The sequence below is a fragment of the Amblyomma maculatum genome, chromosome 2 (genome assembly GCF_055883805.1).
Source record: "Amblyomma maculatum isolate TAMU_Amacu chromosome 2, ASM5588380v1, whole genome shotgun sequence".
Taxonomy (NCBI): domain Eukaryota; kingdom Metazoa; phylum Arthropoda; class Arachnida; order Ixodida; family Ixodidae; genus Amblyomma; species Amblyomma maculatum.
The window spans coordinates 137,995,088-138,017,070 of record NC_139345.1 but is presented as its reverse complement, the minus strand read 5'-3'; the positions used below and the strand labels follow the sequence as shown (position 1 = coordinate 138,017,070).

Here is a 21,983-nt window from a genome sequence, read left to right as displayed (position 1 = left end):
TGACGCTATCACAGTGCTAAGTCCGGGCTTTAGCAGCAGTGCGGTACAGCGAGATGGCTTGGGTCCGTCGTGCAGATCAGGTAGTTTTTGTTTTCAAAGGATTGGGGATTGACCAGCACCATACCATTCAGCAGCAGCCTGTTCTCCAAAGTATTAGGTAATCTATTCTGGCAGCATGGCAGAAGACAGCAGGGAACTTTAAATTTCGCGGGCCACCCTTTTTTACATGTTATGCGCTGGCATTAACGCATTTTGTCATTCACTTGACCTTCGTTTTCTCTTTTCCGAGAATCGCTACCTGTTTTCAAGCCCAGTGAATAAGCTTTCGAGTAAGCTGTGACCTCTGAGACAGCCAATTAGTCTATCAGTAATGTACGAGTTAACGCCGAACGTGAAAGATCATCAGCAGTCGTTAGCGGTTTGCCTCAAAACGTCCTCTACGGAAAACCTGTACCGCATAAACCGCTGACGAACGCGGAAAAAGGATGGCTCTATCCGGTTCTGCGTTGATTACCGGCGATTGAACAAGATAACGTGAAAGGACGTGTACCCGATTCCACGTTTTGGTGACGCACTCGATTGCCTTCAAGGTGCAGAATTCTTTTCATCTCTAGACCTGCGCTCGGGGTACTGGCAGGCTCCCATGACAGCTGACGACCTCTATGAATTTAACGTCAAGCCGTTTGGATTGTGCAACGTACCGGCCACCTTCCAACGCGTGATGGACACACTTCTGTGCTGACTCAAGTGGTATGACAGTCTTTGTTACCTGGACGATGTTGTGGTGTTTTCAAAATATTTTACGTCACATTTGGACCGTCTCGAGAGCGTGCTGAGGCGTTTGACTGACGCCGGCCTGCAATCAAACTTGAGAAAGTGCTGCTTCGGGGCTCGCCAGCTTCCTACATTGGGGCACATTGTTTCGAAAGACGGTGTTCGTCCAGGTCCTGCGAAACTCCGTGCTGTAGCTGAGTTTCCGCGCCCAACTTCTCTAAAGGAGCTGCGTATTTTCATCGGGCTGTACTCGTATTTACGTCGCTTCGTCCGCAATTTCGCTTCGATCATCTCGCCGCTGACTGAGCTCCTTGCCGGTGACACTATTCTTTCGTCTTTTACGTCCGACTGTCACGACGCCTTTTCGACGCTTCGGCGCCTTCTAGGGTCGCTTCTGATTCTCCGCCATTTTGACCCTGCGGCGCCTACCGAACTTCACACTGATGTCAGCGGTGTAGGTCTCGGCGCTGTTCTTGCACTACGAAAGCCCGGCTACCCAGAGTACGTTGTTTCGTACGCCGGCCGCACCTTAGCAAAGGCCTAAAAATAATTCTGTAACCTAAAAAGATTGCTTGGCCATCGTTTTGGCCATTGGGAAGTTCCGCCCATATCTCTACGGTCGTCCCTTCTCTCTTATCACGGACCATCACGCACTCTGCTGGTTGTCCACCCTTAAAGACCCATCCGTCCGTCTTGCTCGTTGGGCGCTCCGCTTACAAGAGTATGACATTCAGGTCACATACCGGTCTGGCCGTAAGCATTCTGATGCGGATGCCCTGTCTAGGTCACCTCTTCAATGCGGCTCGGACTTGACAGCTATCACCGTAGGTGACTCATCTTCGCTAGAAATTGCCGACATGCGTCTTTCGTCCTGCACCATCTCGTTCTGCGCCACGATTCACCTAAAGAATTGCTCAGTGACCGTGGCCGTGTTTTTCCTTCCGAGACCATTGAAGCCCTTCTTAAGCTGTGCCGCATTGTCCACCGTTCTACCTCGGCTTGCCATCCGCAGACAAATGGCATGACAGAACGTTTTAACCGCACCTTGAGTGACATGCTGGCCATTTATGTCGCATCCGACTGCTCAAACCGGGACCGGATTCTCCCGTTCGTCACGTACGCTTACAATACTGCAATGCAAAGCACGACCAGCTTCTCCCCCTTTTTCCTTCTATAGGCCGTGAACCCAGCTCAACTATGGACACCGTACTCCCTTATCACCCTGACAACTCCGAATTGACCAGTCTCTCAAGTGGCAGCATATATCACGCAAGCCGCCACCAACTCAGAACCTGCATATTAACATTCAAGGCTTTGTCATTAAACAAGTTAATCACATCACTTACTTAGGAATTATACTTGATGGGAAAGTACACTGGCAACCTCACATTGCATCTCTCTGCAAAAAGTTATCCCGTATCTGCTTCACACTCGTACCGGGAAAGTAAGCGCAAAAAAAGAAGACAAACACAAGAGAGGAGACAGGACAACGCGCTTCGCCACAAGAAACTCATTGGAAATAATTACGTTTCTTCAAAACAATCAGCAAGTTGAGCATTTCTTTTCTGTTGATGCCAAGGACCTTTTTTATTCTATTCCCCATAAAGAATTGTTCTTAGCCGTTCGCGAATGCATAGAAGAGAACGAGATCGTGCCCTTTCAGAATGCAGCCGGTGTTTCGCTTGAAAGTTTTATGTCATTGCTAGAATTTTACCTAAACGCTACAGTTGTACAGTTCGAAGGCAGGTTTTTCATTCAGAGAAAAGGTATATATATAGGCTCCTGCGTTGCGCCTGTTCTGAGTAACATGTTTCTTTCAATGATTGATCGCAGGGTGGAAGAGCATTTAGATAAAGAAAGAGTCTTGAAGGTTTTCATATTTGTATACGATTTTTTGATTATTTTAAGTAAGAAGGATAACTGCTCCTACCTAAGCACAGTTCATGAAAGTGTTGAAATATTTTGTAAGCTTGGAGAAGGATTGGAATTTACGCAAGAGCAGCCTGAAGATCAGTTTTTAGACCTGCAGCTATCTATAGCAGGTGATATGTTATGCTGGATGTACCACCCACGTGCGCATAAAGGATTTTTATCCTATGAATCAACGCACTCAAAGACAGTGAAGCGAGCCATTGCAACATCAGTCCTAGAGGTAGCCATTGTAAAGTCAGGTCCTCATACTATACGAGCAAGTTTCCAGAAACAGGCAGCCACCCTACTGAAAAACCAAAAGTTCTACGAAGCAATAACCTCATAAAATCTCATTTATTCGCATAGACTTTCATACGGTGCACATCATTATCATAAAATATCGTACATAACTTATGATAGTCTACAAGAATCTATGAGAACGTATGCAATTATATGCGACTTGTATGTGATTGCTTATGTGAATTGAGTGATATTGTGTGAGAAAATGTGAGGTTATATCTCATACAAATTTTTCAGTAGGGCATGGTTTGAGAATGCAGGCTTCCCCCAGTCAGTCATGACGGGGATAGTGGAGTCGCTTCTTCAAAAAGTAAAAGGAAAGAAAAACAAATAGTCAAATTCTGAAGCCGAAATAAATAGGCCAGTGGTTATTCGCTATAGCCATCGGGTAGCCCATAACTTGAAAACAGTAGCCTCCAAGTTTAAGGTACCAGTAGTTTTCTCAGCCCCCTGTAAGCTGGCCGCGTTGTGTCCTCGTATAAACTCAGAGAAACAGAAAGACAGAACATGTGGAACAAAGCATGGGCATAGGTACGTAGAGTGCAATGAAAGTGTTATATATCAGGTTCCTCTCACTTGTGGTAAGACGTACGTTGGGCAAACGGGGCGCTGTTTGAATGAAAGGTTAAGGGAGCATGAACGGTCAATGAACACTGGAACGGGGTCCAGTCTGACGCTGCATTGTAAGGACTGTGATCGCCAGTGCAAACCCATTTTAGAACGGACGGTGGTTTTGGACCAAAGCCGCGAACGTGTTGCCCGCGAACTAAAGGAAGTTTTTTGGATTAGAAAGAAGGGCGAAAATTGTGTTAGCGATGCCTCGGTTTCCTTATATAAGAGTGAAGAAAGTTTTTTGGAAAAATTTGGCTGAACAAGAGTACGAGGTGTGCTACTATATACTGTGTGTATTCAGAAGACGAAACATTTGGTGAAGGCTTACGCTGGTACATGTGCTTGTTCTGGTTTCGCGTGCTTTTTATGTCGTCTCCACTTTTCGACATTTCACTGGGTCCCATGACCAAAGAAGTTTTGTTTGCCTGTTTTAGGTGGGACAAGGTGCTTATAGTGCTTAAAATATTGAAGAAGGTTTAGGATGTTACATGATTTCTCGGGATTGGTTTTTTAAGTTCCGCTCACTTCTTATTCATTCCATTATGTTACTTTGGCCCTCTACACCACGTGTCATTTTGTTTTTAAAGTCATCGGTGTTTTTATCGGTTTCAGTCCACCCTATGTTAAACATGGAATTTATTTATTGTTTTATTGTTTATGTTACTTTGGCCGTTTACGTACCACGTGTCAATTTGTTTTTAAAGAGTAAAGTGTTTTTATCGGGTTTAGATCAACCTAGGTTAAACATGGAATTTATTGTTAGATAATATTGCCTTCTGACGTGTAGGGAGCCGATAGGTGGTGTGACGATGTCCCTATATGTTGTGTGCGGATTTCAATAAAAGAATCAGTTGCCAGTAGCGCGTTGTCCTGTCTCCTATCTTGTGTTTGCCTCTTTTTTTGCGCTTACTTTCCCCGTACGATCATGAACCAACTAGCCCAGCAACAAGTTCTACTTCAGCTGCTTCACACTGTTAAAATGTCAACAGTACTTCGATTCTGTGACACTAAGAAGAATATACTTTTCTTTATTTCACAGTCACCTGTCATATTGTGTTGAATATTGGGGCCCTACTTATCCGACATATTTAAAACCACTTTTAAAAATTCAAAAAAGAGCAATTCGCTTTATATCATATTCCAGTTACCGTGCCGATACGACACCTCTCTTCAAATTTTTAAAGATACTTCCTCTTCATCTAATAATTCAGCATAAAACCGCGATAATGGTCCACCGTTCGAGCACCAGCAACTATCATTTACCCTCATCTCACTTTTTCTCCTCACAATACAGATCACGAAGCACAGCGAAAAACAATTTTCTCATCCCAATTAGCAAAAAATGAGTATGGAAAAAGAACTCTTCTGTGTGTAGGGACTACGATATGGAATGAAATCCCTATAGAAATAAAGCAAAATACCAACTTCTCTGCACTGCTAAAGTCGTACTATTATAATAGCTTCTGACTCTTTTACTCCTTTTGAAATTTTTCCAAATGTCTGTGCTGTCTACTAAATAGTTTGTTTTGAACACTTTGTGCATGGATCCCAACTAACCTGCGAGCTAGGGATCCAGATGATTGTTGCAATGGTCCTTGTGTTGGGTTTGTTGGGTTTGAAATAAAAAAAAAAGAATGTTGCCAGTTGGCCCAATCATTGCTGCTGGTGACCCAGAACCAGGGTCACCAGCAGCTCCTTCGCGCACCGACTTGTCCAGCTCCTTCATAGACCACAGACTCCCTCGTGTGGCTTTGGGTTCCTGCCACCCCCTCCGGCCTCTCTAGAGAACTTGCTTCCAAGTGTCATTGTCCATATAGGTTTATTTGTCAGACCTGTCCGGTGAACTGCGTTATAGAACCGCTTGCACCGACACCAGATATGCGTCGCCGCGGGCGTGAAACAGTGCACGTTGACTGCCTGAAGCCCTGTTATGACCCGCCTGTTGTGACGACGCCATGAGTTGAGAGGATGCCTCTTTTTTCTCCCGGAGATAATTGTAGTGTCGCATCAACGCTCGGTGACTGTAGCAACGAAGACAAGCATATATCGAAAGGCGCGTGTTAAAAAAGAAGACGACGCAAGAGAGTTCCCTGCCTAGTTAAACGTTCGACGAGAACTTCGACCTGAAACTGAACGTAGGCTTACAATATATATATATATATATATATATATATATATATATATATATATATATATATATATATATATATATATATATATATATATATATATATATATATATATATATATTAGCCGCCTACAAAATTAACGATGACGAGTGGTGCAATGGGCATGCAGAGTTCGGCAACCACCGAGCCCGGTTGCTGCTATCGTTGCCACCAAGTGGATTATTATTTTTTTTTGTGCGCATGTGAGCCCAATAAATAGTTTGCAATTTATTCGAATATATTTCTGCCTTCGAAATTCTCGCAAGCACGTGAAAATGCGCACCCGTACTGTAATTCGATGCCTGTTTTACCGTTTTTAACCTCTGTGCGTGCGAGAAATGAAGAGGCACATTTGTGAAAGATGACGTTCAAATTCCTATTATATAATGTTATCCTCCATCATAAATCATTACCAAATCGCGCCGCAATTATAACAATTGCGTATGAAAAGCGATGGCAAGTCAGGGTCATTATAATAGTGCGATGGCGAATGCTGCTACTGCAAGCTAATCAGACAGCTGTCACTGAACAAAAATACGATTTGACAGAAAAAACCTATATAAATGGCAAACACATGGGCTGGTGAACGGTTTGGTCATTTATTTGATTCTGTTTGCCTTCTACAAATGTCTATATAGATTTCTTCTAGAAAGTTACATTGTACAAGTTGTCCAGCTTTTCGCCCTGTTCAATAAGCCGCAGCCCAACTTCGTTTAACTGAACGCACAAATATTTGACAAAGTCGTCTCCATTTCTGGAATCCTGGAAATCGTATTTTCCCAGAGCCTTATTCACTATCTTTTTCACAGCATCTGTAGCTTTTTCCTTGAGTTTCTTTTGAACGATCTCAGCACCGCTGGAGACAGCATCCTTCCCTGCGTTCACTATAGCTTTGACAGCAGCCCCGCCCGCTTCCTTCGCAACGTCGACAACCTTTTCACCAACTTTCTTCAGCGCTTTCTTGGCGCTTTTCAACACCTTCTTCCAGAAGTACTCATCCATCTAAAAATAGGAAACAAACGAAAAGGAATCATATATACCAAACGCCAAAAATTGCAGTCATCTTTTGGCACTTTGAAATAGTGCTGGGGCACGCAAGCAATATTTTGGTTCGCCTTAACCCTGTTAGGACAATACAGTATACAGGGGAGACAGGGTATCCTGCCTCATTCTTCATATGAAAGAACGTGCGTACAACTAGCGGCAGTTCCATATTATTTTGCGATTTGTATGCTCTAAAAATAGAAAGAAATGGGTGCTGAGAAATAAAAGCCTCAAATGCGTCAAGGCTATCCGGTAACTTAGCGTGCATTACTAAAAACTTATTATGCATTAAAATTAGCATTTTTTCAAAAACGCGTTTCTTACCCGCCCTGTTAATAGCAAGCAGGACATCAAACCGAATAGAGTTCGAAAGGGTGCGATGAAGCGAGAATTCAGGTACTGTTCTTAGGTGCTGTTTGTACCTAAACAGGTTTAACCGTCTCGTGCTAGGCAAATATATCGGGGGCCAATCATTAAAAGATGCAGGAAGATAAAAGAGCAATAGAATACGAATTACGCGGAGATTAGGGGAATTAAACTGGGTCAAAACATGTCTAAACATTAAGATATTGCATAGGCCAGTTCACTGCAATATACGTTGTGGGGCCGCTTCTCATGTAATGATTTTCCTAATTGATCATTGGGCACAGAAGGAAATATTATATTATTACTCAAATCTTCACGTTGGGAGATTTTCGTCTTTGGGCATATATGAAAAATGTTTTATTAAAAGTGACTTCAATCTGAGCCAAGAACATCTTTAACATAGAATTATGATTGCAGTGATACACCTTTCTGGCCGTGGCGCACGACTCATTGGCGTTGGAAAATTTAATAGAATTCATGATTTAGTAAAAAAAAAAAAAACTGCAATAGGTTATCAGATATCTATAGTCCTTCGGTGGTTATTTGAATAAAAGCAGGTATGTACAAAACAGACAAGTAGTACGAAAGCAGTCCAACATTATAGAATAGAAAAAAAGGGGGTTTTTACTATGCAATGTGTCTTGCGTCAAGTGGTAGCCTGCTGCCCGATTTGGCCTGGCTACCTCTGGAGTGAGTTAAACAAGCCATTACTATAGCTATTTCTTCTCCTCGAAGATGCCACTATGGGCAGTAGATGTGTATTACAATTTGTAATTAAGTGGATCTTTTCTGTTATAACACTCAAACGACTGCTGTGACAAATTAGTTGGATTTATGACATCTGACAAATAAAAGGAGTAGAATATTCATTTTCTTATTGTTTTAGGTCACTGCTATCCTTACGTGAGCCTTTCTGTAGATCAGCTGTTGTAGCCTAACAACCAAAATTATTATACATTGTAGTGTCTGTACTCGGCATGCAAGCTCCTCTCGTCTACTTGCGGCTTTTCTATTAACTCACCGCTATACATTCCTGGCTTCGAAACAGCTCTATCTTTTTTTTTTTTTTGCCTCAGATCAGCACACGCAAGCTATATCCTTGGCTTCGTCTGACATTGTGAGGTAGCGCTTTCTCACTGTACAATGTGGAGACAATGTTCAAAGCTCAAGGTGGTTATGTTGCACTGTTTGAGTTACCCCTGTCAGAAGACGTAACCTGTGACCTCATGATCTGGCTGGCTATTTAGGGATTAGGCATAGCCAAGATCGCCGCTTGTCAAAGTTTTGTCCTTTGCATTCGCAATGCCGCATTCCAGATACATACCTGTGCTAATCAATAAGCAGAGCGTGTTGCAAGGCGCCTGAATGCTTGATAGTTTCAGTAACATAGCTGCAGCGTAAAGACCATGTGCGGATATGGCCTTTTAGCCACTTGCTACAAATGTCTAATCATGCCCCTTCTAAAACAATGCCTTATTTTGCCTGCCCTCCAAAAGCGGCATACACGTGAAGTTATTGGCAGAGAGCGAAGGTACTTTTGCAAAAACGACTTTGTAAACATGTCTTGTAAACAGGACAGGCTTGACTTATAGTTCGGCTTGCGGAGTGTAACGTTCCAAAGCGACTCAGGCTATGAGAGGCGCCGTAGTGGAGGACTCTGCAATTTTCGACCCTCTGGGGTTCTTTAACGTGCACTGACATTACACAGACCACGGGAGCCTAGCTTTTTGCCGGCACCGCAAGGCGCCCGCTGAGGCCGGGATTCGATCCCATATCCTTGGGCACAGTAGTAGAGAATCGTAACCACTGCACCACCCCGGCAGGGCAAAAGGGCATTCGTGTAGGGGTAATATGCTCCGCTTTCTCGATGTAATGACAGTTAAACTATCATAACATATTATAAAACTGCTTTTCCTTTTGCAATAAATGTTTCTTTTGACGGTGCTTTATTTTACGATCATATTTGTGTGATCTTTCGTTCGACGTTTATCGCTTTTAGAGTCTGGAATTTCGTTCGCTCTCGCTTTGTCAACAGTGTGTTAAACGTTAACAACAAATCTTAGAGAACTGCAAAAAACTGTTTCCGTCGCGCAATGACCGAGCAAAAAAGCCCACATTTTCACGTAATAAATGTTTCAAAATGCTCAGCTTTGCCTTGCAGTATATTGCAGCCAGTCCCCTTTTTCTCGCTTCCATGTAGCTGAAATTAGCTTCTGCTGTTCGACGTTGGAAATTGATGACTTTCCCACTAACAGTCTCGACCTGCTTGCTCTTAAGTTATTAAGGGCCTATAATACTGTAACCACTTTCACCCTATCAAATGTCGAATCCATAGTTCATTCTGGTTACCGGGGCCTACATTAACGCACATATTAGAAAATAAAGACTAGGTTATTTTCAAATAACTCTCATGAACAGGTAAAGCCATATTTGTAGCGAGGAAATGCACAGGCATTAGCGTCAAGCTAGTAAAGCATAAAGACGCCTTTAATATACTGCATCTCTCATTGCGAAGCGTAAAATCCTCATATGAGGTGGACAGACTGAATATTTTGTTTACATTACTCACCTCGTTGCCAAAACTCTCATCGTTTTCAAGTTCTCGTGCAGTTTCACGTAGTATCCGGCCCACCAGAATCGCTTCATGCGCGATAGCTTTAGAGTCAGCATCAATTTCCGCTTCCAAAGATCTTTCTTCCAGCGGAATCTTGTACGCTGACGATGGAAGTGCAAGAAACAGAATCTCTATTTTGAAATGGTATCAACAAGACATTCTTCCGAGTTCATAGCTTAGAGCACTTTCCCGAAAACGAAAATTCTATGATCGTTTTTGAGAGAAGCTTAGCTTTTTCATTGTCTATGAACTGGTATAGATTATGAGACGAGTGGGAACAAGGGGCCACGATTTAAGATCTAAAAAATTGTACTTGCTGATGTTTTTTTAATAAAATTGAGAGCCACAAACATATTTTTTATTTAGGTAGACAAAAATTATCGGGACGCACTTGGTAGGCAAAGTGCCCCCCCCCCCCCCCCCTCCATATATTTACTCAGTCTATAGCTAGTGAGCGAAGTTTTTTTTTTCCATTTACACGAGTTTGAAACGCTTTTGTTCTGCAGCGAATTTTTTTTAATAAACGTGGTCCACAATGGACATTTCAGATATGTTAGGAGCGTTTTGTAGATAGCGTAGAAAAGCTCTATTTTGTGTACACGGCAAAAACGCATGTATAGTCAAAATGATGCCATTGTAAATTTATTTTTGTGTATCCGGCCTGCGACTGTATTGCACCTGAATTATCAAGAATACCTTACTCACCACTGCAGAAAATGTAGGAAGTAAAATTGGCACATAGCCCTTCTAAAATGTTAGGAAATCTTATAGAGCAAAGCTCTGCCTGCTAAGTTTCCTCAAGGATGCCCAGAGGTGCTCTCTTTTAGGGTTGTCAAGCCTACTACCATACTGAAAATTCTAAACATAGATATGGCTGACTCCACTGTACGCCTACAATTCCGAATATTCAACCGGTTGCCTGTCTATCATAGGTAAATAGTTAACTCACCAGCTGAGTGGGTAAAACATATTATATATATGGCAATTTATAAATATTTACAGCATTGTCCGTGTGTCTGTATGTGCTGCTTCTGTCCTGTTGCCTGCTTGCTCCCTTTTTGCAAGATGTTCGACCAACTTGCACAACGTTCCTTTCTATTGCAAACATCTTTTAATTTGATATGATGTATGATCAACTTAATTTAAACAGAAGCTTTGCGAACAAAGAATTTTGTTTCAAATAGGATAATACCTTCCTTTATGTTCCTAATTATTGCTCCCCGCCGTGGTGAGGTAACAGGGCGCTTTACTAATGTGCCTAAGGACGAGGGACAGAATCCTGGCCGCGGCGGCCCCTTTTCTTTGGAGGCGAAAAGCAAGGAGTCCGGGTACTGCACGATGTCAGTGCACGTTAAAGATCTCCAGGTGGTCGAAATTTTCGGAGCGCTTCAATACGGCGTCTCTAATAGCCTGAGTTACTTTGGGACATTAATACCAATAAACGAAACCACACCAAACCTAATGATTGCAAATACGTGCTTATAAGCCCTCACGTCTCCACGAATTGAAGTCTGTAGTATTGCACACTGCCAACCAATAAAACTGAACTCTTACCGGAGTACAAACAGCTGCCTTTAAATATGCTATTTTGTGCCCTATCTCTCTTTCCTACAGTAGAATTGTTCGGACATTGCCAACTTAGCAACAGGCTTATTCGCCAGGGTACACAAGCTTGCCTAAAATATTTTGTTATGCACTCTTCCTATCTTTTCTCCATCATAGGCCTCTAGCATCTGTGTGACGTGGTAACTTTAGACGACTATTCGAAGCCATATCTCGCGCTTTCTATTCTAAAACAGATGGAGGCGCGGAAACTTCTACAAAGTGGTCAATTCTGCAGTAATGACATGTAATTCCTGGTATTCTCTAGCTACCTTTGTTTTTAATCTATCTGGGTGCAGGTTCTTGCAGGATGCCATGTACATTCAGATGCTCAATACAAGATTATTCGGAAGCATATCACATGTTTTTTTTTTTGTATTTGAGGCCATAAGGAAATAGAAATTCTACCAGAGAATATGATACCCTGCCGGAGGCAAATCCTGCCCAGGTAAGCATGCCGAGCAGCAACCGCGAGAAAAAAGTGGTACTAGTGAATATGATTTCTGTAAGCGTTTTACTAATATCTGGCATTAGACTCCCGCTCCATTTATAGAAACAACAAAATTCACAACAGTCATTTCGAAAAGCAAACAAACTTTGATATGAAGTTTTAATACTCACATGCAACTACACAGATTACGCAGAGAGTAAGGAATATCTTCTTCATGGTTAATGTGGTAAAGGGCGACAACCTTGGAAAGAAATATTATTTGTATATTAGTTGAAAAAAACACTGTCTTAAACAACTAATTGCAAATTAAAAGTTAATAAATTCCTTAACCTTGCTTTATTATCCCTCTGCATGTCCATTGACTCATCATGTATTATATTTAGCATTCTTAACATGACTGTCACAAATCAATAGACAATATTTTTGTCTCCATCTCCTGACATTGGTATATTTGTTTAATGTGCAGTAATTACTATCTTTTGATTACTGTTTTGCTTCTATTGTTACACATATTATGTTTAAATATTTTCTCCGCAAATTAAACGCGGCTGCAAGATGTATTTACCTTGTCTCAGAGACTGATTTCTATTCCGTTTCCAGGTGTTTCTGCGCCTACAAAACGAATAAGATATATTACTCCCTTACGGTGGTCATTTACAGCACACTGGAAACCGAAGCACTTTACAAAGACAGAGAGACCAGAACGATAGTAAAAGCTCACGCCCGCGTTTTCGGATTTACTTGCAAATGCTGTGGATTCCGAGATGACTAAATTAACTTAATAATTCCTCTGCTAATAATAGGTGTAAAAATATATGCACTCCTTGAAGACCGTATTCGGTTCTCACGTACGTTCCGAAAGTTACAGCCAGCTAAGTTTGCCCAAAATCAGATTAATAGGCTTCGAATAATTCTAACTTACAGACTTTGTAGGAATGGTAACATAAAATAAGGAACGAGGATTTTGCATTGTTCAGAGGCTCCGTTTATTGATTGGCTCCCCCTGACAAAAATCATTTACCGCTGGCAAAATATGCCGTATTGAAATTGAAATATTGAATTGCACTGCAAGGCAGTACAGCATGTTGTGCAATACAAAGGAGTTCAAAATTTGCTTAAGACAAGAACTTTTCCAGGTAAGCCGAGATTCAGCAGTAGGAACTTACCTGTTCAACACAGTCACAGTCACACTGCTTCTTCTTTGAGGCGTGCAATATCAGGTGTCTTTATATACGCCACCATGCCCAGACATTTAATCTTCGTTTAGCCCGGCGACGATAATTAAATTCAGCATCGCTCTTCTCGAACAGTGTTTCAAGGCCCTTCACCGACGATAAAGGAAGGGTAGTAGAGGTAGAAAGGTCATGAATAAAAGCATTTTACCTTCCTAATCAACGAGGAAGTAGCGACTGCGTTCATTTTTGTGCATTAAGAGATTGCACTACGAGCTTACGTGACCATCAGAGTCGATAGAGACGCATCACATCTGGTGTCCTACTTGTACCCTATCATTTCCTTTAATTGTGCTCGTTTACCTCGGATCCAACCTGACAACCGCCTACCCAGAGTGAATTCCGATGTAAGAAAACTATGTTTGTCCCACCTGCAAAATTAGCGCAGTTGGACAGCGTGAGCTTTGACTGACTCTGTCAGGGTGGTTAACATTTTTTTCGCCAGGGATATTTTTGTTAGGGATATGGTAGAAGCGCTAGTACGAAACAGTTAGGGCCACAAAGCGTTACGATTCTTTATGTCCTATGAAATCACCAGTCAGCGGCGGCTCCCTCTTCTAGCTCTCTGTCTTACAAGACTAGTGGCTTAGTGGAGAATACACTGGAGTGCAGAACGATAGGGCTTGATTTTAATCTGGCGCCGCGATGGCCGACCAAGCATTGACCAAGAATATTGTCCGACCGTTCTTTTTCGCTTGCCTGTGCCGTTTCTTCCACGCTAAAAAGGCATTGGAGTCAATTCAAACCGATTGTGTTTAATTCTCGTACTGGAGCTTAGTAGCAGAGCGTCTCCACCACTGAACAGCACGGCGGGCGTTTTTCTAGTTGTAATCAGGTGTCTGCAATTTGACTTGCCGGCTCCCAGGTGAAACCAAAAGCTGTGGCCTCCACGATCAAGCGAACCGCTGTACCGGAGCTGATCGTTTACGCATAGTTAAGCCTATGTCAATTGACGCGGTGGTTCCCAGGTGTCCCGTGTGTAGCCTAAAATACAGCTTCCCGTCCTTTTTTTTGGAGTGCTACCCACTCCGACTTCTCTCATAACCTAAAGCGGTCACTTTGAAACATTGTCTTGGGCGAAATAAAGCATATTCATAACTTAAAATAAATGAGCTCCTCACCAGAAAAGGATGAAGAGCAATATAAAGTACCCGCAATGCTGGCTGTGTTTTATTTGAAAGTGTTAAAGCGGTGAATACTTGCGGCGAAATTGGAAAGCCATTCCCTTTAGCATAGCATATTTTCCCGGAACTTACTAGAGGAAGTAAAAAATATTACTTTTTTTATGAAATTGACCCACGGGGTTAAGAACGTGGAAAGTGGTATTTAAGTCGCTAAATGTAAGATAAGAGGAATAAAAATTGAACAGCCCGCCGCAGTGGTGCAGTGGTTACGGCGTTCGATTAATTTCCCAAGGATGCAGGATCGAATCATGGCCTCAGCGGCCGCTTTTACATCCAGGCGAAAAGCAAGACGCTCGTGTGATGTGCCATATCAGCGCACATAAAAGAACCCCTAGTGGTCGATATTTCTGGAGTCCTTCACAACTGCGTCTACCATAGCCTGAGTCGCTTTGGGACGATAAGCACCAAATACCAACCAAACTAAAAATTGAACAGCCTTCGCAGTAGCCAAATTTATAGACCCCCGTACGCGAAATTCAGAGGTCATGCGTGCGCATCCTACCAGCAGCATGCGGCTCCTTTTTCTTATACTGTGTTTTCAGTTATCTCACATTATTACTTTAGGGCATCACTATCAGCAAATTTCAGTAAAATGTCCAAAGCTTAAAAATTTTGCATATGGCTGTTGACCTAATTCGCAAATATTTCATTGCAATCTCATCATTTTTGTAAATTTGGTTTCTATAACCCATTAAGTAACTTCTAGGTGACACCACTCATTCAGACAGAAAAGCCCGGTGGGCATAAAAGCCGAACGGCGGGCGTGACAGCGGCGGAATTGGTGTTCTGGAAATGTTTAGACATGTGATATTACTTAAGGTATGTAGTGAGTGCAGAACACTGCGAGGTGGAAATTAGTAAGAGAATACGAAAAGGGTGACACGCACATGGAAGTATTCCCAAATTACTAAAAGCAGTTTATAAGCATGGCTGATATATATATATATATATATATATATATATATATATATATATATATATATATATATATATATATATATATATATATATATATATATATATAGGATGCGAGAACATTTAACGTACTTGGCCGCTTAAAAAATTATAGAGCGAAGGGTACGCTTCATTTAAAGAAACATTTTATTAGACTCGACGTTTCGATCGGAGACCGATCTTTCTCAAGAGTGAATCTTCTTGGATAGTGTTGCGGCTTTTTAAGCATTTGGACATAGACCACACCTGGGTAAGAAAACAAAACGTGGAAGACAGACGAAAGAGACAGATACAGTAGGGAAGGATGATGTCCAGGTGTGCCATCGCAGGTGCATCGCAGGTGCTGGACAGGCCTGTCGAACTGCGCTGACACTGGTGCCTGGATGCATAGTCTCTTTCGCAGCAGAGACTATGCATCCAGGCACCGGTGTCAGCGCAGTTCGACAGGCCTGTCCAGCACCTGCGATGCACCTGCGATGGCACACCTGGACATCATCCTTCCCTACTGTATCTGTCTCTTTCCTCTGTCTCCCACGTTTTGTTTTCTTACCCAGGTGTGGTCTATGTCCAAATGCTTAAAAAGCCGCAACACTATCCAAGAAGATTCACTCTTGAGAAAGATCGGTCTCCGATCGAAACGTCGAGTCTAATAAAATGTTTCTTTAAATGAAGCGTACCCTTCGCTCTATATATATATATATATATATATATATATATATATATATATATATATATATATATACAGATCAATTAAGGGGAAATGAGGGTGCTCGTTATAATACATGAAGGAAAGAAGCCAACAGTCGGCGAGGCCAAAGAAAGCGTTGGGGATGGTACTTTGTCTTTTTTTTTTTTTTAATGTTTACTTGGATAATCACAGAAATTAGTAGTGTAATCTGTTTAGGGGAAAGATAATTAAACACAAAGTAGAAGAAAAAACAACGTGCCGATGGTGGGAGCCGAACCCACGACCTCCGAATATCGCGTCCGGTGCTCTACCAACTGAGCTACATCGGCCGCTGTCCCCCCTGCTACTTGCTTGGGTATTTATGTTGTCTGTATACGAACCTTGAGAGTGTTCACCAGCGCCACCCTCAGCCAAAGCGGCGGACGTGGAACGTCCTTTGTTACCGCCAGCGTCACGTGGAACGTGATCAAGAGCGAGGGCGAAAGCTGTGCTAGAACCCTCTTACGCTACCTATGGCTTCAAGACTGCCAGAACCGAGACCCTCGTAAGCTACAAGCAGATCAATTAAGGGGAAATGAGGGTGCTCGTTATAATACATGAAGGAAAGAAGCCAACAGTCGGCGAGGCCAAAGAAAGCGTTGGGGATGGTACTTTGTCTTTTTTTTTTTTTTTTGATGTTTACTTGGATAATCACAGAAATTAGTAGTGTAATCTGTTTAGGGGAAAGATAATTAAACACAAAGTAGAAGAAAAAACAACGTGCCGATGGTGGGAGCCGAACCCACGACCTCCGAATATCGCGTCCGGTGCTCTACCAACTGAGCTACATCGGCCGCTGTCCCCCCTGCTACTTGCTTGGGTATTTATGTTGTCTGTATACGAACCTTGAGAGTGTTCACCAGCGCCACCCTCAGCCAAAGCGGCGGACGTGGAACGTCCTTTGTTACCGCCAGCGTCACGTGGAACGTGATCAAGAGCGAGGGCGAAAGCTGTGCTAGAACCCTCTTACGCTACCTATGGCTTCAAGACTGCCAGAACCGAGACCCTCGTAAGCTACAAGCAGATCAATTAAGGGGAAATGAGGGTGCTCGTTATAATACATGAAGGAAAGAAGCCAACAGTCGGCGAGGCCAAAGAAAGCGTTGGGGATGGTACTTTGTCTTTTTTTTTTTTTTTAAATGTTTACTTGGATAATCACAGAAATTAGTAGTGTAATCTGTTTAGGGGAAAGATAATTAAACACAAAGTAGAAGAAAAAACAACGTGCCGATGGTGGGAGCCGAACCCACGACCTCCGAATATCGCGTCCGGTGCTCTACCAACTGAGCTACATCGGCCGCTGTCCCCCCTGCTACTTGCTTGGGTATTTATGTTGTCTGTATACGAACCTTGAGAGTGTTCACCAGCGCCACCCTCAGCCAAAGCGGCGGACGTGGAACGTCCTTTGTTACCGCCAGCGTCACGTGGAACGTGATCAAGAGCGAGGGCGAAAGCTGTGCTAGAACCCTCTTACGCTACCTATGGCTTCAAGACTGCCAGAACCGAGACCCTCGTAAGCTACAAGCAGATCAATTAAGGGGAAATGAGGGTGCTCGTTATAATACATGAAGGAAAGAAGCCAACAGTCGGCGAGGCCAAAGAAAGCGTTGGGGATGGTACTTTGTCTTTTTTTTTTTTTTAATGTTTACTTGGATAATCACAGAAATTAGTAGTGTAATCTGTTTAGGGGAAAGATAATTAAACACAAAGTAGAAGAAAAAACAACGTGCCGATGGTGGGAGCCGAACCCACGACCTCCGAATATCGCGTCCGGTGCTCTACCAACTGAGCTACATCGGCCGCTGTCCCCCCTGCTACTTGCTTGGGTATTTATGTTGTCTGTATACGAACCTTGAGAGTGTTCACCAGCGCCACCCTCAGCCAAAGCGGCGATATATATATATATATGTATCAACTTTTAGCTCTGGATTAGCAACCATGGGACTAAACTGCCATTTTTTTCTAGAAGAACTTTGCCAAAGTGCTCGTCCGGCATGCATTGAGCAAACTTCTTGCCGAGGAACGCTGACATGATCGCACTCACCACGCCGAATAGACCATCAACAGTTAGACTGAGGACATCGTTGACCTCTTAAAAAGTGGAGTATACTTGATCACTCAGTCCGAAAAAACCACAGGACATTTTCTGTTTTTACGGCCAAATTTCCGTGCGGTGTTTCACAAAAAAAGAAAAGTACTACAGAACCAGAAACAGAAATCTACCTAAGACAAAACTGAAGACTTACAGAAGAGTGCTACAGAACTACAGAATCATGCGACGTATAAACAGAACAGACATACAGAATATTTTGTCGCATTTTTGGCATGGTTCTGTCGGTTTTAACGACAGGACGCGCCCAGCGGAGATGATCCATCATATCTTCAAATGAGCGGCTTACGAAGCATTTCAGATGCACGTAGCAAACAACCCTGCTATTGTCAGTGCATGCATCAAGCTTTGCTGAAATCTGACAAGTTTCGCAAACAAAGCACTTCTATGCGGACCTCTAGTGTCTGTAATGAGACCCTCTCTGCATGGGCTCTCAGCGGTTGGACTCCTCGTGAGGACTCTCCTTTGATTCAACAACTTAAAGCCCTTTACAAAGTGGTTGCTCGTTAGTTGTTGCTCATTCACCCTTTATGAAACCCTGGCACCGTTGTTGAAGACTTTTCTCGGTTGTAGGCCACTACCATCTGCCGTGTCGCGTAAGGCCATGTCGCTTATGTCCAGACGTCCAGGCCCGCATCGCCATGATGAGGACACGTCGGAAGTACGTCCCACGTGTCCTAACAGTGACTCTGACTGGTACCTTTCAACAAGCCCACCCTTCCTTTACATCCGCCGCCTCCGGCTGCCATCGTTTCATGCCTCTCTCTCAAGGGACCGACCACGTCCTACGAGCCATTGGCGTACTGCGGACAAGCGCAAGAATTGCTGCACTTGTGTCCTAGCGGGACCATGTCGCATGCCTTTACCACCAGTGCCTTCCACCTTCTTGGCTTCACCTGTGATCCTACCCGCATGATGCCGAGCCGGCCAAACCAAAAATACCGCGGTGTCCCACATTGTGCACACCTGCCTATAACACACGCCACTTGCCGAGTGCCTCCTCCCTATTACCGTTTCCATCCTGCGATGATGTGAAGGCCTTCCGGCGCCAGTGAGATAAACTGACAGTCCTAGTTCCCGGTGAAAAATTAAACCCTCCGTATAGTCCCGCTCTCACAATCGAGATGCGCCACCAATTAGGCTCTCTCCTAATGACACAACCAGGTGACAAGCCTCTCTGATTTTTCTCTAAGCACTGTCTCTTCGCAGTCCCTTCAGCCTTAACCGGAACGCACGGCCCATTTTTTCAGCCATTAATTTTGTACATCATGGACTCTATCTTTCGTTTTGTCTTGTCATATTGTCACCGTCAAATAGCCAGACGGTTAGAAGGCAGGTTTATTCACAGTGATGCGGCACTGGTATGCGGCAAGGCTGTAGGGAACTAGAGAGAGAGAAGACGAAGAAGGCCGGGGTGACTAGCGTGGCTTTAAGGCCAGCTAAAACCTCGGTAATCCAGTCTGGCCGCATGATGGCGCCGCAAGAATGATTAGTAATGTCGCATTACTCCCCCTTTTTGAAAGGCGCCGTCCTCGGCGCTAACCGTTGGCGATCCGAGCAATAAGGAACATCGGTAGTATCGGGTGACTGGGGTGAACGAGCAGCTAACGAGAATGGTGGGGCTTCATTTGTGCAACGTGAAACACTTCGGACGTGGCCGTCGAGAAGAACGGACAGTTCCCTGAAAAAGAACTTCATAGTTCACCTCACTGAGTTGGCGGACTACCTCATACGGGCCAAAGTATCGCCGAAGCAGATTTTCACACCGCCCTCTTACACTGATTTGGCTCTACACCCAAACTCGTTCTCCGGGCTCGTAACACGTATTTCTGTGGCGTAGCTAGGTTAAACCGGTGAGCGACTTTTTCAGTCCGGCCGGCTTAGTGCAGTCCCGCCGGCTTAGTGGGTGGCGTCTCTCGACGTTGGCACTCCCGGCAAGTTTTGACGTAGCGCTTGACCACCGCACTGAGTTTAGGCCAATAATACTTCTGGCGTATGCATGCCAACTTTCGGGAAACACACCAGGTGATCAGAAGAAGGGTCGTCGTGGGACGCTTGCAGAACTTCGTCGCGAATAGCTTTAGGTATGACGAGAAGGTAATCAGCTTTCGTCGGCCCTTAGTTCTTTTTGTACAGATTCCCGTCTCGGAAACAAAATGATGACCATCCGCGCGAAAAGACTCGCGGCGGAGTCGGATTGTTTCCTTCTAGATACTCAATGAGATGCCGTAGTTCAAGGTCGTCTCTTTGTGGTTGAGCCAAAGTGTCCGCAGAGATAGCGGCAAGGAAAAGAGAATCGTCGTCGAACTCAGTGCTGTTATGCTGAAGAGCGTGCGAGACAAACATTCTGCATCACTGTGCTTCTTTCCCAATTTATAGACGATCGTAACATCAGATTCCTGAAGTCGAAGGCTCCAGCGCGCTAGCCGCCCTGAAGGACCTTTGAGGCTCGCTAACCAACAGAGTGCTGATCGCTCACTACTCGGAAAGGCCGGCCATACAAGTAGGGGCAAAATTTTGACACTGCCCACACAATAGCAAGACATTAATTTTCGGTAGTGGAGTGTTTCATCTCGGACCGGGATAAGGTGCGGCTTGCGTATGCGATTACGCGTTCCGCACCATCCCGCCATTGTACAAGGACCGCTCCAAGGCCTGCGTTACTTGCGTCTGTGTGCAGTTCTGTTTCGGCTTGCTCGTCGAAGTGACCAAGAATAGATGCCCTCAGTAGATGAGTTCGTAGTTTCTCAAAAGACCGTTGTTGCTCTTGACCCCAGTAGAATGGTTCGTTCTCTTTTGTGAGGCGAGTTAGAGGCTCTGCTATCCGCAAGAAGTTCTTCACGAAACGCGTATAGTAGGCACAAAGACAGAAAACGACGCACGCTTCGCTTGTCGGTTGGAATGGGGAAAGCAGCTACGGCGGCTGTCTTGTCGGGGTCTGGGATTACGCCCTTGGCACTCACAATAAGGCCCAGAAACTTCAGCTCTTGGAAAGCGAAATAGCACTTTTTTCGATTGAGGGACACACCGGCTGGACGAATGGCTTCGAAAACGGCGCGCAGGTGCCTCAGGTGTTCCTCGAAAGTGTCGGAAAAAATAACGTCATCCAGGTACACCAGGCAAGACTGCCATTTCAGGTCAGAAAGCACAGTGTCTATCATCAGCTGGAAGGTCGCAGGACCTGAGCATCGGCCGAAAGGGAGCACCCTGAATTCGCACAAACCGTCCGGGGTAATAAAGGCGGTCTTCTCCCGGTCGCGTTTGTCCACCATTATCTGCCAATAACCACTGCGTAAATGAGCGATGAGAAGTATTTGGCGCGGCACAGACGGTCTAAGGAGTCATCAATGAGCGGTAGAGGATAAACGTCTTTTTTGGTAACCTTATTTAAACAGCGGTAATCAACACAAAACCGTAGATTCCCATATTTCTTCGCCACTAGGACAACAGGCGACGACCATGGGTCGTCGACGGCTGGATCACGTCGTCCTGGATCATTTCCTGGGCTTGTCGGCGAATTGCATCCCGCTCCTTTGGAGAGACCTGATAAGGAGACTGACGTAATGGTCTCTGGTTGTCATCGAATAAAATTCGACGCTTTGTGAGCGATGTCTGTCTAACCCTGGAAGTCGTTTCAAAACAATCCCTGAAAGCGTTGATAATTGCCTCTAGGCAGCGTTTTTAATTAGGCAGGAGGTCCGGGTTGATGTCGGTGTTTCTAATGAGTTTGTGATTTCTGGCAACGCGTACTGACCTGCGCATTCCGAGAGTTCTTCAAAATACGCAATCGTTGTTTTGCTCGCCAAACATTGCGGTTCGCAACCGAAGTTCGTCACCAAAAGCTCGGTTCGCCTGTCGTTCAGTTCAATAAGTTCTCTAGCCACACAGACTTGCCGACCCAGAAGCAGCGATATGCTGGCTTTGGCGATGCCAC

General features: G+C 44.1%; 1 protein-coding gene across 1 annotated transcript; it reads right to left on the bottom strand.

Moving 5' to 3' along the window:
• Positions 1-6,357: 6,357 nt before the first annotated feature.
• LOC146200035 (uncharacterized) lies at positions 6,358-13,160 on the bottom strand. Its single transcript, XM_084592850.1, has 4 exons — positions 13,009-13,160; positions 12,013-12,083; positions 9,745-9,890; positions 6,358-6,767 (listed from the first exon to the last, which is right to left on the bottom strand). The coding sequence occupies exons 2-4, from the start codon at positions 12,056-12,058 to the stop codon at positions 6,411-6,413; spliced, it is 549 nt and encodes a 182-aa protein (XP_084448976.1). The 5' UTR covers positions 12,059-12,083; positions 13,009-13,160; the 3' UTR covers positions 6,358-6,410.
• Positions 13,161-21,983: the final 8,823 nt, after the last annotated feature.